The sequence below is a fragment of the Brachycentrus maculatus genome, unplaced genomic scaffold (assembly GCF_059751285.1).
Source record: "Brachycentrus maculatus isolate JH-2025_06_01 unplaced genomic scaffold, ASM5975128v1 h1tg000566l, whole genome shotgun sequence".
Lineage (NCBI taxonomy): Eukaryota > Metazoa > Arthropoda > Insecta > Trichoptera > Brachycentridae > Brachycentrus > Brachycentrus maculatus.
The window spans coordinates 917467-935411 of NW_028281308.1; the positions used below are offsets into that span (position 1 = coordinate 917467).

At 34.3% G+C, this 17945-nt stretch overlaps 1 protein-coding gene across 1 annotated transcript; it reads left to right on the top strand.

Annotated features, from left to right (window-relative positions):
- Positions 1 to 407: 407 nt before the first annotated feature.
- On the top strand, positions 408 to 9777 carry LOC148301418 (uncharacterized). The gene is made up of 5 exons (XM_088273291.1): positions 408 to 912; positions 4419 to 4519; positions 5203 to 5352; positions 7350 to 7501; positions 8991 to 9777. The coding sequence occupies exons 1-5, from the start codon at positions 886 to 888 to the stop codon at positions 9167 to 9169; spliced, it is 609 nt and encodes a 202-aa protein (XP_088129417.1). The 5' UTR covers positions 408 to 885; the 3' UTR covers positions 9170 to 9777.
- Positions 9778 to 17945: the final 8168 nt, after the last annotated feature.

Consider the following 17945-nt stretch of genomic DNA (forward strand, 5'->3'; position numbering starts at 1 on the left):
TAAAATAACAATTGACTTAAAAATAAAAGAAATCAAAAGTATTTCAATAATATTATTGTTTACGATTTTTGCAATTACTTCGTCCAAGTGACTCTGAAATCTAACTACGGCTTATGCAACACCACTTTTTGTTGCACAAGTTCCTTTTTGACTTTAACTTCAAAAGTATTTATTTAAATTACTTAACATCCAAGTAACTTTGAAATTTACCTACGGCTTATGCAACGCCACTTATTATGTTCCACTTATTATGTTTTATAGCCTATTCCTATTCGAAAGAGAGTTTGCTCCTTATGTTTAGAGTTACACAAAAAACCTCGAAGCACGAATTTATGCAATTCAATGTTAGCCATGAACTTAGCAATTTTGGCCGCCGGTTTTTATATTCACCACAGACGTAAGTCGTCGCATTCGACCGCGGGTGTTTGGAGGAGTCGGCCGTCTGCATCTAAACTAATGATCCCCGCTTTGTGTTGACTTTTGCCTGTTTTTCTGAAGTTGAAAGTTGAAAATAATCTTTAAAAACATTTTAATGGACGTATCTCATCTTATTGATTCTGACATTCGACATTTATTACATGACAATAACCCCCCGTCGCGCAGCAGTTTGACGTATTGTGATCTTCATCACGTATGGCTGATATTTCTCACCCGGTGAAAAATGAAGTACCTATAATATAACACAATAATTTACGTAACAACGACTTCATAATAAATGTGAATTCGCGAGTATAGACTGTGTTTTAAAAAGTAACGTCGGGCTGTTACGTATTGAACTGTGATGTAATGATCATTCCGTTGTTGTAATGACAGCTACACCGTGTTGAGCTGAAATAATCCTCTATATTTACTGTGTTTAAGTAGAATTTAGAGTTTTTCACGACGATGGCCGACGCGGCAGTCTCTTTACCAGTAAGTTGCGCAATTGTTTTTTATATAATATCTCTCGATCAACAACCATGATAATCATAATTTTGAATTAAATCATATTTCCTATACCTACCTACTTTATTATTATTATTTAGGTACCTACTTATTTCAAATTGTACGATTTTTTGACAGCCGGATTTGAAAAATACATGTTCTTTTTTCTTTCGGCGTGATGTCTTTTGTTTTTTTTAACTGTTTTTTTTTATTGGATTTTACTGACAAAAAATTAGTTTTTTTAAAATGATTATTTATTGTTTAAACGCGTCAAACGTTAGATAACAGATGCATTGCGCAATCAAATGCACCCGTATTCACCGGACGAATCAATATGTAATATGTACACAAGTTTGGAGATTAGTTGGTGTCACCCTGCGTAGTAAAGATAAAACTTTTAATGATAAATTAAGCTTTGTGCAATTCATCATCGTAGCGTAATAAAAGCCAAAACAAAGGGATTTTAAATAATAATTTGTTATATAGTTTGTTATGTAAAATAATATATATATATACATATATAATAATAATAATAAAACCCTTATCCGCACCCCAATGGTGCATAGGGCACTGCGTCATATAAACGCAGTGTTATCTTGATCGTTTACACATGAAGGAAAGGTGATCAGCCCTCCGCTTCAGGTACCAGTCCAGGGTAATATTGAATAAATATGACAGTGAAAAAATCACTTATATTTATTTTACCCCCCTTGGGAATCGAACCTGGGACCTCCAGAACGGTAGCCGAGCATGCTGACCATTACACTACGGAGGCGGACGATATATATATATATATATATATATATATATATATATATATATAATTCAAAACATATAACATACATGATTTATTTAATATATTGTTATCCACCTTGAAATCTGTACTTTCTCAGCATTTCTTCTCCATGTTATAATAGATAAATGTAAACGTTGCGTTTCACTCTCTCTCGCTGCTCGCTGATAGTGTGTGAAGGAGACGTGTATTTACCAGTGCTTACTATTTGTTATTTTATTATTATTTCATGTTTAAGACTTTTTGTTTCTCTATTAGTTCATAATTCATTATTGTATTTTTATATTACATACTCTATATACATATGTATTATGTTAAAGGCATTAGCCGTTCAATTAATAAATAATAAATAATTAATATATATATATATAATATTCCCGATGAGTAATTTCCATTTCTCATTTTGGGACATGAGACTGAGACTCCAATAAGAAAGTTTAAAAAAAAAGATAAAAAATTAAACAATGCTAACACAGGGCAAAATTTAAAACAATAAAAGGGGATAGTAAATAGGCATATCAAAAAACATAAGTAAGAAATATCGCTCACTCCTTTCAAGAACGTCATAAATAAAAAATCGTTGATTTTCAGTTGTGCATGTTTTCGGAATGCCCTGAAGATGTACTATATCCCAGCAAAAGTGGCATATTTTAAACTTAATATTTACCCGCTACAGGGCAGAAAGTGTTGTTTTTGCATTTTGAAGAAAAGGCATTGTTTAATATTTTTTTTAAATGTACTAAATATTTTTCAAATGGAGAAAAAGCCTTCAGGTTTATCGAAAAAGATCTGTTGCACAGTAAAAAGTTCAATAAGTGGCTTGATATTTATTTTTTATACATTGTGTTATGTTTTTAAACTTTTAAAACGTTCTCCTGAAAAATCTTTTTTGATTTGTGACGTTCTTGAAAGGAGTGAGCGATATGTTTAAAATAATTAAGTGAGAAAATATAACTAATCATTTACACAAATATCTTTCCATGTAGTATTTTTCAGTTCATTCATTTTGGACTGGGTTCTATTTTATGCATGTCAGGCAGCAGGTTAGCTTGGGTATATGAAATATATTGTAAGGACCTTACTCCAAACTTAGTTGTGTTCACCTGTAGATGAAAACAACAGTAGTTTTCGAAACTAGTCGTGTGTAATGAAATGTGTTAATTTTTTTTTTTATATTGATTTTTTATTATATCGCTCACTCCTTTCAAGAACGTCATAAATCAAAAACTAGATTTTTCAGGAGAACGTTTTGAAAGTTTAAAAATATAATACAATATATTAAAAATAAATATCAAGCCACTTATTGAACTTTTTACTGTGCAACAGATCTATTGGGTAAAACCTGAAGGTTTTTTCTCCATTTGAAAAATATTTAGTATATTTTTAAAAAAAAATTAACACTACCTTTTCTTCAAAATGCAAAAACAATACTTTCTGCCCTGTAGCGGGTAAATATTAAGTTAAAAATATGCCGCCTTTGCTGGGATATTGTACATTTTCTAGGCATTCCGAAAACATGCACAACTGCAAATTGACATTTTTTGATTTATGACATTCTTGAAAGGAGTGAGCGATATGTTAAATATCTGTTTGGTGTTGCTTGAGTATATACATATATATATTTTTTTTTCATTGAAAAATGTTTTTTTTTTCAAAACACATATTTAAATAATACAAAATAGGTGGTTAATATACAATACATTTTAAATATAACGTTTCTACCTCTCTAATAAAGTAAATACTTACGTTTAGAGAGGGAGTTCGTTTTACAATTATTATTATATTTTTAAAAAGTAAATTTAACAAAGTAAATTAAAATGAAAGTTAAAAACACATAAGTAAATTAAAAATACAATAATATTCTTTGGAATGGAATCTAGGTAGGGGTGAGTCTTAAATGTTTTTATTTTATTTTAGTTTTTAAAGATTTGATAATTTTCTATAGATTCTAAGTTTTCAGGAAGTTAAAATTTTTTTTAAAAATAATTACCTACGTACGTATAATGGTTTAACTCTGCTATTGTTCTACATCTGTGCACTATTAAATTATTAGAAAATCTAGGTTTACGTGAAAATTGTACTTCAGTAGTTTTTATTTAAAAGTTTGTAAGATGGAGGCTTTATTAAAAATTTCTTCAATTGTTGGTACATTAAGTTCTTTGAATACTAGTTTTGAAGGGTAAGTTCTGGGCTTTTTAAGAATTATTTTTCCTATAAGCTCTAGAAAAATTTGTCCTATAAGCTCCTCCCCAGCCTATAACTCCATACTGCAGAATCGATTGTATTAACGCAAAATAGACCGTTTATATATATATATATTTTGTCCGCCTCCGTAGTGTAATGGTCAGCACGCTCGGCTACCGTTCTGGAGGTCCCGGGTTCGATTCCCAGGGGGGGTAAAAATAAATATAAGTAATTTTTTCACTGTAATATTTATTCAATATTACCATGGACTGGTACCTGAAGTAGAGGACTGATCACCTTTCCTTCATGTGTAAAACGATCATGATAACACTGCGTTTATAAGACACAGTGCCCTATGCACCATTGGGGTGCGGATAAGGGTTTTATTATTTATATTATTATTATTATTATTATTATATATATATATATATATATATATATATATATATATATATATATATATATATATATATATATATATATATATATATATGTGTAATTTTTGTTTTTGTTTTAGAGTAGCGATAAGGTGTTGAAATGTTCCGTCTTCCCGTGCCAGAGCTCCTCATCCCAAGACAATGCACCGGATTTCTTCAGCTTCCCTAAAGACCTGGAGAGGTATGCTTTATTCCATACTATTGTACTATCCATTTATTCATTTTTGATGATTTTAACCTGTTAACCGGGCGGGACGCATAAATACGTCCAACGCAAACAATATCGGATACGGGTAGGACATATGAATACGTCCTTGAAATATATGTTTATTATATTATATATAACGAACAACAAAGGTATTAGTCATCCATACATGTCTCGACATGAATTTAAGGCACGGAGTGAATCAGTATTCGTGCCCGTTACAAGTTGCGGAATTGGACAGCGGACCGCCCGGTTAACAGGTTAAATATTACACCAAAACCTTGATATAACGGACATCTGATACAATGGGGGAGTCAAATAAATAAAAGTGATTTTTCACTCTGATATTTATAGTAAAAATTTTAAAGAGTAATATTTGTGTTTTTATTATTCACACAAACATTTTAATTTCGTACTTTTTCTGCGAGCCTGAGCGGCTTATATTCGAAATAGGTATCAAATTGTGGTAGAGTGAGTTCGAACCGAGAAACTCTGACTTAAGAGTCCGCGACACTAACCACGGTACCACAACCCATGTTAGGCCACAATGCACCGAGAAGATGATCTAGAATGGTCTCACATTTTCCGGGAGCAGTCTCAGCGAGCAGCTACAGAATGCCCTCTGTCCCATTCATCGTCACTGCTGTTTCCGTTTTCAGATGCTACATCTGGGTCAAGAGGTGCAACCGAGCCGAAGTATCGGACATGTTCCGGCACCACGGCACCAAGAAGCTCCATTCCCGGAACAGAATCTGCTCGGAGCACTTCAAGGATGAAGACTTCCTGAATCCCTTGGACAAGAGCAAAGGGTAGGTCGTCATTTTGTCATTTTGTCATCAAAATATCCTCATTTAGACTGAGATCTCTGTCGTTCAAATTCAAAATGATAATGCTGATACTAAATGAAAATGCTGTGACACAATTTTGCCGAATTTTGAAGCGTCAGCAAAAACCGACGGTTTTCTAGTTAAAAAGGATTAATTCTTTGTCATATATATATTTTTTAATTTAAAAAAAGAGAAATATTTGTGTTTTTATTATTTACACAAATATTTCAATTTCATACTATTTCTGCGAGCCGAAGCGGCTCATTATTAGAAATAGGTATCAAATTGTGGTAGAGTGGGTTCGAACTGAGAAACTCCAACTTAAGAGTCCGCGACACTAACCACGAGACCACAGCCCGACAGATATTTTATGGCATATATATTAAATCAATTTTTTCCCAAGTTGTTACATTCCTTAACAATAAATAAGTAATTTTATTTGAGTAAACGATTTTTAAAAGAATATATAAATACTTAAGTGTTCTTTCGGCATTTCAGCATGGAAAGGGTTATCGTATTTTACATTTTTTTCTATGGGAACAATGTTTTACTTATAATTATTTTATAATAATTATTTCGTATTATTTCAGTCTTACCACTTTTATATTATCATTAAAAATATATAAAGCTGTATTATAAAAAGAATAAGCATACCCTGCCTACCTCAGAACAGGTATCTCCAAATACCTAGTGAGGATAGACAGTGTCCAATAAAAAAATAATAAAAATAAATATATATATATATATATATATATATATATATATATATATATATATATATATATATATATATATATATATATATATATATATATATATATATATATATATATATATATATATATATATATATATATATATATATATAAATATGTATAACTTAAGTCCGCGTTTGTCCGCCTCCGTAGTGTAATGGTCAGCACGCTCGGCTACCGTTCTGGAGGTCCCGAGTTCGCTTCTCAGGGGGGGGGTCAAATAAATATAAGTGATTTTTTCACTGTAATATTTATTCAATATTACCCTGGACTGGTACCTGAAGCGGAGGGCTGATCACCTTTCCTTCATAAGTAAAACGATCATGATAACACTGGGTTTATAAGACACAGTGCCCTATGCACCATTGGGGTGCGGATAAGGGTTTTAATAATAATAACTTAAGTACAAAATTATATTAAATAATAAACGCTGTTCTGCAGCACTGAACCCGTTATATGAGGTTCCACTGTATATTGAAATTAGATTTTTTTTTTAGAAAAGAAAACATTAAAAAATATTATTAGCATTTTTATAACTCCAAAACTTGCAAAACTCTTTTTTTTGTTCAAAACCTTAGAATAATTTTGAGAAAAACTTAATTTTACAGTACGTAGATGGTATTAATTACGTCAAATGTTTCTGGGTTAAAAAAAATTGAGCTGCAATTTATTTTTACAATTATTTTTTTGACATTTCAACATGATGAAGAATATGGTTGGCTGGTTAGTGATCACCTTACACTCGTGCAACATTCATCATTCATTAAAAACATTTTGAATAAAATAACTGGTCCAATTAAAAGCTGCATAAAAAAAATAAAAAAAAACCCTTATCCGCACCCAATGGTGCATAGGGCACTGCGTCATAAACGCAGTGTTATCTTGATCGTTTACACATGAAGGAAAGGTGATCAGCCTTCCGCTTCAGGGTAATATTGAATAAATATTACAGTGAAAAAATCACTTATATTTATTATACCCCCCTTGAAAATCGAACCCGGGACCTCCAGAACGGTAGCCGAGAGAAAATAATTGAAAATCATATTTTTATGCGTTTTTTGTTTGTTCCCTTTTTAATATTTTGACCGTCCTGGGAATCGAACCTCGGACCTCCAACATCGTATCCAAATGTGCTCATCACTACACTATAGGGGCAAACTAAGGACTTGGTTGAATTAATCATTTACCACTATGAACTGTAGCCAATATTGGACTATTTTCCAGCCTTAAGAGAGAGGCGATCCCTTCGAAGAACATCCAGTCCCCTTCTTCGTCAGCGAGCATATCGGAGTACGAGGATACTTCCAACTCCTCAGATTGCGATGATGATTCGCACGCCAGCGAGGATGAGTATAACATCAGAGCGATGCAGGAAGGTGAGCTTTTTAACTTTTAAATTTTTTTTTATAAAAGAGGTAAGTATAGGCTGAATGCGTTGGAGATGTGGATCTATAGAAGAATGCTCGGGATATCCTGGAGAGACCACATCTCAAACGACGAGGTACTACAAATAATCCAAGAATGTATATATATATATATATATATATATATATATATATATATATATATATATATATATTTATTTATTTATAAAACTAACTAACTAACCATCACGCCGCTTCAGGCCATCACGCCGCCGTAGGCAGAGAGAATAGAGCGCCACACCACTCTGTCCTTGCAAACATTCTTCGCCTCTTCCACGTTCATGCATCTCCTCATACATACCCGCCGATTGTTACGACTCCTAACCTGACCACTTTCAAGTATTTGGCATACCTGATTGTGCCATGTTTTTCTTGGTCTTCCTCTGCTTCTTTTCCCGCTAACATTCACCTCATAAATTTGTTTTACCGTTCTTTCCTCACTCATTCGTTCTACATGTCCAAACCATCTCAACACACCTTTCTTAATTTTATCGATAATGCTTATCTCAGCTTTGCATTCCTTCCTTATTTTACTATTCGCACATCTATCATACATCGTTTTGTTACACATTCTTCTGAGAGATCGCATTTCGACTGCATTCAGTCTACTTTCATCCTTCTTTCGCCAACTCCATGTTTCACTTCCATACATTAGAGTTGGAACCAGGACTCCGTTGTGCACTGCCAGTTTAGCTTCCGCTGATTGGTTTTTATTTGCTATAACTGATTTCAGTGCACCATTCACTTTGTTCCCAGCATATATACATATATATATAGAACTTGAGATCTGGAAGAGATGTGCCAGATGGATTGATTGGTCACGTGTTGAGATAGGCGAGTTTCCTGTACCTGGTAATAGAAGGAAAATTCTAGGGAACAACTAATTAGGATCGGGATCGATAAAAAAAACCGCCCGACAACAGTGTGTATAATATATATATCGCTCACTCCTTTCAACAACATCAAAAATCGTCAATTTTCATTGTGCATATTTTCGGAATGCCTAGAAAATGTGCTACATCCCAGCAAAAGCGGTATATTTTTAACTTAATATTTACCCGCTACAGGGCAGAAAGTGTTGTTTTTGCATTTTGAAGAAAGGGTATTGTTTAATTATTTTTTTAAATATACTAAATATTTTTGAATGAAATGGAGAAAATACATTCAGGTTTTACCTAAAAATATATGTGGCACAGTAAAATGTTCAATAAGTGGCTTGATATTTATTTTTAATACATTTTATTAAATTTTTAAACTTTAACAACTATCTAAAAATGATACCAATCTCTTGGTTAAGGTCTAAACTATATGTTCACAATGATCAAATGGCGTAAAAAACACCCTTCCGAAATGTGTTCATATATTAGCGGCCACCTGGTATTGTGACTTGAACGCATTGTGTGAGCAAACCGCAGAGTGCTGAATTTATATTTTTTCGCAGGCAATTCTTCCGATTCCTCCGAAGAGATGCTGCGGGACGGCAGCGACGGCAGGTACAGCGAGGCGGCCCTCATCCTCAGGAAGAGGCTGCTGGAGAACGAGAGGAAGAACATGCGCCTCAAGAGGGCCATCGAGAGGATCAAGCGCCAGAACGTCCGCTACAGGCAGAAGCTCTCCTAACTATGCCGGGTACATTCGCCCGTATAGATATTTTTTTAATCCTACTTATTCAACTGTGTCATTTTACAAATCATAGCATCTTTACAGCGTTTTGAGTGTGTCCAAATACTTGTTCGCAAATCTGGGCTTACTCCATTTTCGGAGCTATTTTTTACTTTCGTATGATATCTCAACATAGATGAAGAAGAATATGAACTTCTCGGTATATTAACAGGGCTCGCGATCTGGTCAAAGGCTGGTTAAACGATCACTTTACACGCGTGCAACATTCACCATTCTACCCGTGGTTGACAACCACGCTACTCAAATTTTTGGAACTGCTACATATGCCATTAATCTTATGACGCTGTACATGTGACTTTACTGGGGCCATCTATGGTGGGATCGGAAAAGATTTTGTTTATCAGAGACCCTTTTATTTAGACGTATGCAAGATCCTAACAGGATTATTTTACACACAGGGAAACGCCTGAAATACCACGTATATAGACGCTGTACATGTGAGTTCACAAGAGCCATCTATGTTGGCCATTTGTATATAGAGTCACACATGATCACAATTAATAATTTATTTAAAAGTTCCAAAATTTTAAGGAGTATGTATAAAATTTAATAAAAAGGTAGAGTAATGTGGTTGTCAATCAATGGTGATCGCTTAACCGGCCTATGAGAAGTCATGAACCCTGTTAACACCCAGACTTGCATATTTTCTTCATCCGATTTGAGATGTCGAGAAAAATATATGCAATATCTGTATTTGATAATGATGTAGGTTAGCGAATTCAGATCACCGATAAAATGTGTTACGAAGACCGATCTCTCTTGGTGGTCATATCCGCTCCGGATTTTATTTTTACCGCCCGAAATCAGCTTTTTTTTACTTTTTAATGTTTACAATTTTTTTAATGTTTAATTAAGTTTCACCGGGTAAATACCACTATTTCTTAAAATCCATCATGACACGTGGTCCGATGCGTTCCGCAACACAATGTTTTAAAATGATAGTCTCAATAAATTTAACCCTCGATAACTAAACATTGGTCCACGCGACGACGCCCTTCTGGGTGCAAGTCAAGTGCACCTACTTCCCTGCACCCCGCACCCGCCAGGCTCTGTTTACGGAATAGTTATTTATTGTTAAATGTCTCTTACATTCATTCCTGATAAACCAAACTTAAGTGTCATGTAACCAGTTACTATTTTTAATTAATCTACTACTACTACTACCATCACGCCGTTTTACCGCAGGGGTAGACGGAGAGAATAGAACGCCACACTCTTCTGTCCTTACATACACTCCTCGCCTCCTTCACATCCTTACATTTAGTCACACATGCCCTCCGATTATGCAGACTTTTGACACCGCCAGATTCTGATTGATCTGATCTTTTTCGGTCGTCCTCGTTCTGTTTTCCCTCTCACATTCGCCACATATATTTTCTTAGTCATTCTCTCGTTATCCATTCGCTCCACATGTCCACAACACCGTAAAGAACTCTTCCTAATATTTTTAATTTTTCCTCGTTCAGCCTTATACTTTTGATAATTTTCACGTTTTTACTGCGTAGTCCGCCTGATGAATGTTTAGTTACTATGTATCTACAAATATAGTTCAGTTTTGAATATTGAATGCATTAACTTTGTGGATCATATTGATATGTTATTTCGAGAAATAAAAATACTTTGTGTTTTGATCCACTCACATTTTTACTAACCAACTAGTTTCAGCAAAAACCTGTTGCCCTCTTCAGGGTTTAATTTATAAATTATTATGTCATATCGCTCACTCCTTTCAACAACATCGTAAATAAAAAATTGTCAATTTTCAGTTGTGCATGTTTTCGGAATGCCCAGAAAATGTACTATATCCCGGCAAAAGCTGCATATTTTTATCTTAATATTTACCCGCTACACGGCAGAAAGTTTTTGCATTTTGAAGAAAAGATATTGTTTAATTATTTTTTTAAATATACTAAATATTTTTCAAATGGAGAAAAAATACCTTCAGGTTTTACAAAAAAAAAATCTGTTGCACAGTAAAAAGTTCAATAAGTCGCTTGATATTTATTTTTAATACATTGTATTATATTTTTAAACTTTAAAAACGTTCTCCTGAAAAATCAAGTTTTTTTATTTATGACGTTCTTGAAAAGAGTGAGCGATATGTCATAAATCAAACCCTGAAAAGGGCAACAGGTTGTTGCCGAAACTAGTTGGTTAATAAAAATGTGAGTGGATCAAAACACAAAAGTATTTTTATTTCTCGAAATAATATATAGTTTAGTTATTTAGGGTTAAAAAAATTGTGGTATTTACCGAGTAAAACTTGATAGAAAATTAAAACATTGAAATTGTTTTTTTTAAACTTTCATACTTTGTAATACTGAACTTGATCAGGGACTGAACTTTGTAATATTCCGACTTTCTACGCAGTCTCATAGCGCTATTTATTACCTGCGACAGTAGAATCCTCTTACTGCGATCGGGGTCAGTCTTGATTACACTAACTCAGGGGTTCCCAAAGTGTGCGCCGCGGCGCCCTGGCGCTCCGTAGAAAGGAAAGAGGGGCGCCGTGAGTCGATCCTCTATCATTATCCGACACCACAAATATTCTCGGGTACCTATAAAGCGACAATTTCTATTTTGAGCGCTTGCACCTTTCTACCCAACTACTGTTATTGTAGGTACCTATTTCTTTAGACTATAATATTTATATATATATATATATATATATATATATATATATATATATATATATGTATATAGTCACTATATCCATTCCAAATAGCTTGCTAAAGTAGGGAGCTGTGACAAAATACCAAAATAAGTGCGCCGCGGGCTGAAAAAGATTGGGAATCCCTGTATTAACCGAATAATGACATCAACCGACATTGCATAATTGGGTTATTTTGTATTATTATTATTGTAATTGGACCAACAGAGTATTTTAACACTTGTAGTGCACAATCAACTGAGTAGAAGAAATGGTATTGTACGAAATTAACACATCCTGTGCTGGGCCTATCCAGCACATGAGTGACAGCATATTTCGTGACAGCATATAAAGCGTAATAGCGAGTATTCGCCTAGAATTTTCACTTATGAATTACATGAAATTATAGTAACTTTAAACATAAAGAGTAAATCCACTCACAAGTAAGCATAGGCTATAAAACTTGAAAAGTTGAAGACTGAGTAGGGTCACGATAAGCGGTGTTGCATAAGCCGTAGCTAGATTTCATAGAGTCCCGCCTCCATAGTGTAATGGTCAGCACACCCAGCTACCGCACTGGAGGTCCCGGGTTCGATTGCCAGGGGGGGCCAAATAAATATAAGTGATTTTTTCACTGTAATGTTTATTCAACATTACCCTGTAGGACTGGCACCTGAAGCGGAGGGCTGATCGCCTTTCCTTCGTGTGTTAACGATCAAGATAATGCTGCGTTCATATGATGCAGTGCCCTGTGCACCATCGGGCGGAATACACCCGAGACACTCATTGAATTGTGCTAGATTGGCCCCTCATGAGATGTGTTATGAGACTCTTAAGGTGGAGACTGACTGGAGCATTTCGTCGTAACATCGCTCGCGGCGACCATCACCGAGCATCCGAAACTATGGACGGAGCGCTGGGCTCGCTGTACTGACTGCCTGAATGCTCGCATCGTAACATGTTACGTTACGACGAAAATGCTCCGGTCAGTCTTCGCCCTTATGGTGTTTAGGGATGATTTTACATATTTATTCAATTTTTGTTTAAAAGAAAAACGCATTTAAGTAGATATTTCAGGGCTACCTAAAACGTCCAAGAAAATCATATCTATGGCGGTTCTCTTCTTCTTCTTCTGATCATCCTGTCTGCTTGTCCTCAAAGCATCATGTGTATTCCTCTTCTACCTCTTCTGACTCCGCCATTCGCATCTCTCCAGCCACTGATGAACTCTTCGCAGCCTTGATTCGGCCACTTCATCCATTGGGGATCTTCCTCTTCCCCTACTACCTTCGATCCCTCCTATGACCATCAACTTTTCAAGACTAAAAAAGTCCGAAAAACTAAACAGTTATGTTGATGCGTTTTCAAATATATTATTAATATCTAAGGTAAACAACCAAAATATTTTAAAAAATCATCTTTTCTACTGTTTTTTTTTTAACAGTATAAGTTTTTACTTAAAAAATGTAAAAGGATTGTGTCATTTAGAATATATTTGAAGATAATCTAAAGAACTATATATATATAAAAAATTAACGTAATCTAGTTTTTCTATCATTAAATATTCTATATAAATAATAACGTAAATGTTAGTTTATTCAAAATCTTTAATCTCCTTAAGTCATTAACCTATTATGTGAAAATATCCACACGACGTTTTAATGCACGTGTTTTTTTTACATGCCAGGTATTTTTACTTATCAAAGCAGTATTCTTTATCGCCATGGCAGCGCCATCTGTTACGCCACGCAACAGCAACACACGTAACATCAAACGTTTCTCGTGGCGAATAGCGTGTTTCTTGACAGCTATCAAGAAGCTATTGTTGTCTTATAGATTTTTAATATGTTCATAGCTTTGCTTGTGAAATTGAACATATGGGAAAAATCATTTCTTTTCCGTTGAACCAGACCGAGCTACATCAGCACGTGGCCGGATACAGTTGGTGATTTAACACATTGTTTGCGGGAAACGCTTAAAAGCGTCTTTTACACACTGTCGGTAGAGAGCGGGAGACGCTTGTAAGCGTTCTATTTGCTTACTTTTGGTAGAGCGCGAGAGATGCCAAAAAACATTGTACAGATTGGAACTGGGTTTACTTGTGATTAGTATATGACCCTAATTAGTATACTAATCAGGGTCGGGATGGATAAAAAAAAACACCCGTCAACAATGTGTTAATATATATCGCTCACTTCTTTCAACAACATCAAAAATCGTTGATTTTCAGTTGTGCATGTTTTCAGAATGCCCAGAAAATGTACTATATCCCACCCAAAGTGGCATATTTTTAACTTAATATTTACCCGCTACAGGGCAGAAAGTGTTGTTTTTGCATTTCGAAGAAAAGGTATTATTTAATCATGTATTTAAATATACTAAATATTTTTCAAATGGAGAAAATATATTCAGGTTTTATCTAAAAAGATCTGTTGCACAGTAAAAAGTTAAAAAAGTGGCTTGATATTTATTTTGAATACATTTTATTATATTTTTAATCTTCAACAACTATCTCTTGAAAAATCAAGTTTTTTGATATGTGAAGTTGTTGAAAGGAGTGAGAGATATCTATAAAATGTACATACATATTAACTCACTTCGAACGGGAAGGTATTTCTACCCGTTTGGTCGATTGATACTTAAGGACAGGAAGGGATATTTTTACCTTCTGCGCCGGCCTCATTTCAAAGGTTGAAAAGAATAATTCATCCAATGATTCCATATGAATATTTTGTACCAATCTCTTTGTTAAGGTCTTAACTATATATATATATATATGTACATAATTATCAAATACCGTCGCCAGCGGTCCGCAATCGTAAAAAATATATGTCTGAAACGTGGCAGTGGCCATTGGGTTAAGCAATCGTTTGGCGGTGGACTTTCAATGTCAAACTGGATGTGTTTTGCATATTAATATTTAAACGTAGCAATATTTCTCCATGTACAATACATATAATAACCATTAATTATAACGGGCATTTCCAAAGAGTTATACAACCATGCCTGCGTTATTTTACATGGGTTTTTCAATCCCATTGATGTAAGTATCCCATTGAATGTTACCAACGTTCTTCCTCACCCTTTCCTTCACCTATCTCAGTGGTTCTCAATTGGTTTTTCCCGTGCACCGCTTTAATAAGGACCTCAAACTTTGGTCCGAACAGCGGGAACGATAAATAATTTTTGTTATAATTTTCTTAACATTTATTACCATCGAAATTCAGTTCTAATGACGGTAATAATCAATTTATTCACAACTTTTAAGTGTGTCCAAATACTTGTTCACAAATCTGGGTTTTCTTCACTTAGCAGTCCGCCTCAATAGTGTAATGGTCAGCATGATCGTCCACTGTGCTGGAGGTCCCTGGTTTGATCCCAAGGAGTGGTTCAAATAAATATAAGTGATTTTTTCACTCTAATATTTATTTCATATTACCCTGGACTGGTACCTGAAGCGGAGGGCTGATCACCTTTCCTTCATGTTTTACCGATCAAGATAACACTGTGTTTATATGATACAGTGCTCTATGCACCATCTGGTGCGGATAAGGGTCTGAAGGAGTTAATTTTACATTTTGACATCTCAACATAGATCTTATCCTCAACCTTGCATCCTTTCCTCATATCACCATTCAAACATCTATAATACATCGCCTTGGTACACATTTGTCTGAGGGATTGCATTTCAACCGCATTATGGTTGGAACCAGGACTCCATTGTGCACTGCCAGTTTACCTTTTGCAGAAAGGTTATTTGCTTTAACTGATTTCAGTGCACCGCTCATTCTGTATCCAGCATTCACTCCCCTCTCCATTCCTAGAAAACATACTTCCCAAATATCGTAGTCACACAGGAGAAAGTGACCAAGTGCATTTTTTACAAAAATGTGATCATCGACTATTTGATATCTTACTAATATTGCCCTGAAAAAATCCCAAAGCGATTTAAAACTCGGAAGTATAATATATTGACTTGTTAAAAATGACTAACTGCATTGATGTTTATTCTCTTGCCAAGCAAAAGTGACTTAAATAGCCCTCCTGAACATTTTACATTTTGTTTGTTAGTCCGCCTCCGCCTCCGTAGTGTAATGGTCAGCACGCTCGGCTACCGTTCTGGAGGCCCCGGGTTCGATTCCCAAGGGGGGTAAAATAAATATAAGTGATTTTTTCTCTGTCATATTTATTCAATATACCCTGGACTGGTACCTGAAGCGGAGGGCTGATCACCTTTCCTTCATGTGTAAACGATCAAGATCACACTGCGTTTATATGACGCAGTGCCCTATGCACCATTGGGGTGCGGATAAGGGTTTTATTATATTATTATTATTATTAGTTAGTCACTTTCTCCTGTACGACTACGATATAGAAAGTCGTCTGCCTGTTCTAATTCCCCATTAAATTTCCCCATTCGTTACTATTTTACATCCAGATCTACATGAATTAGGTACATCTGGGAGTACGCTAACTGCTAATTGGGAAACACTGATCTAAGTATATTAATATTATACAGTGAAACCTCTATCTATCGTTCCTGGAATAATCGTTTTCCCGGATGCGTCGTTTATTTCTTCTACCCAGAATTCATTTCACACAAAAATAGATGGCATCCATCGTTTCTCTATCACCATTTTTTAATTACGGTGCATATTTGATGTATTTTGTCTGTTTTTTTACATCTATCTGTTTTGTTACATTCGACGGCAATATTCCAACGTGTGGGGTAGAAACTATGGAAAGCTTGTGTGCCGCAAGGTTGACGGGTACAGCTGAAGAGGTCCATATAGGTGAAGAGGAGCCGCTGGCTGTACCTTCATTTTCAGAAGCATGCACACTCTTTGAAAGATTCAATATTTTCTACTACGCACATTCAATAACTGATTAAAGAAAACGCTTCGTTTTTTACCACTTGAGTTTTATTATAGACTACATGTTTCAGAAGTTAAACTTCCATCATTCAGGTCTGTATAGTAACTAAAATATAAAATATAAAATTGTTCTATAAATAAGGAGAGGGGAAAGTAAGGGGAAGGGGTTAGTCAAGGGACGGAGTTTGAAAACAAAGGAAAAATGGAAAGCAATGGTGAAGAATTTTGAAACAATATATTATTTAATAAATTATTATTAGAATTCGGGTTTTTTTGGATTTCTAAATTTTCAAGATAATTCAAACTTTGGCCTTTATATGGAACAAGGATTATCTTGAAAATTTAGAAATCCAAAAAAACCTAAATTCTAATAATAATTTATTAAATAATATATTGTTTCAAAATTCTTCACCTTTGCTTTCTATTTTTCCTTTGTTTTCAAACTCAGCCCCTTGACTAACCCCCTCCCCCTACCTTTCCCCTCTCTTCATTTATAGAAAACAAAGGAAAAATGGAAAGCAATGGTGAAGAATTTTGAAACAATATATTATTTAATAAATTATTATTAAAATTCGGGTTTTTTTGGATTTCTAAATTTTCAAGATAATTCATAATTTGGCCTTTATATGGAACAAGGTGTAATAATTTTAATTTATGTGAGTGAAATGAGTGATTAGTATCTATTATGTGAAAAATAATTACTAACAAGACCGCTATGATGTTCTTTAATTCTAATCTTTAAATTTCTCGCAGTTTGGCCAATATATTTTCTATCACAATCTCCACACGAAATTTCATAAACACCACTTTTTTGTAATAAATCAATTTTAGATTTTGAGTTATCGAGGATCTTATGTAAATTATTATTTGTATAATATGCAGGTTGGATATGGGAGGGTAAGATTTTCGAAATATTTTTAGTTATTGAACCCGTATATAAAATTTTTGGCCAAGATTTATTTTTTATATAAAAAAAACGAAGTGTTTTCTTTAATCATTGTAACATGTCTTACCACAAAGTTAATGCCGAAACAATAAATAAAATTTCAATAACTGATGCTGAAAAAAAAAATCATTTGGAAGTCCTGAAAATAAACTTTTGACTTATAAAAAAAACAAATATCCGATCACAGATTATTTACAACGCAATAAACTATAATATTTTTTTGGTTCTGTTCATCTTTGTATT

Bases quoted from the DNA above. Each gene is read 5' to 3' on its own strand.
- LOC148301418 (XM_088273291.1), top strand. From the start codon at position 886: ATGGCCGACGCGGCAGTCTCTTTACCA. The intron at 913-4,418 runs GTAAGTTGCGCA...TTTTTGTTTTAG, and splicing joins ACGCGGCAGTCTCTTTACCA to AGTAGCGATAAGGTGTTGAA. The intron at 5,353-7,349 runs GTAGGTCGTCAT...ACTATTTTCCAG, and splicing joins CCCTTGGACAAGAGCAAAGG to CCTTAAGAGAGAGGCGATCC.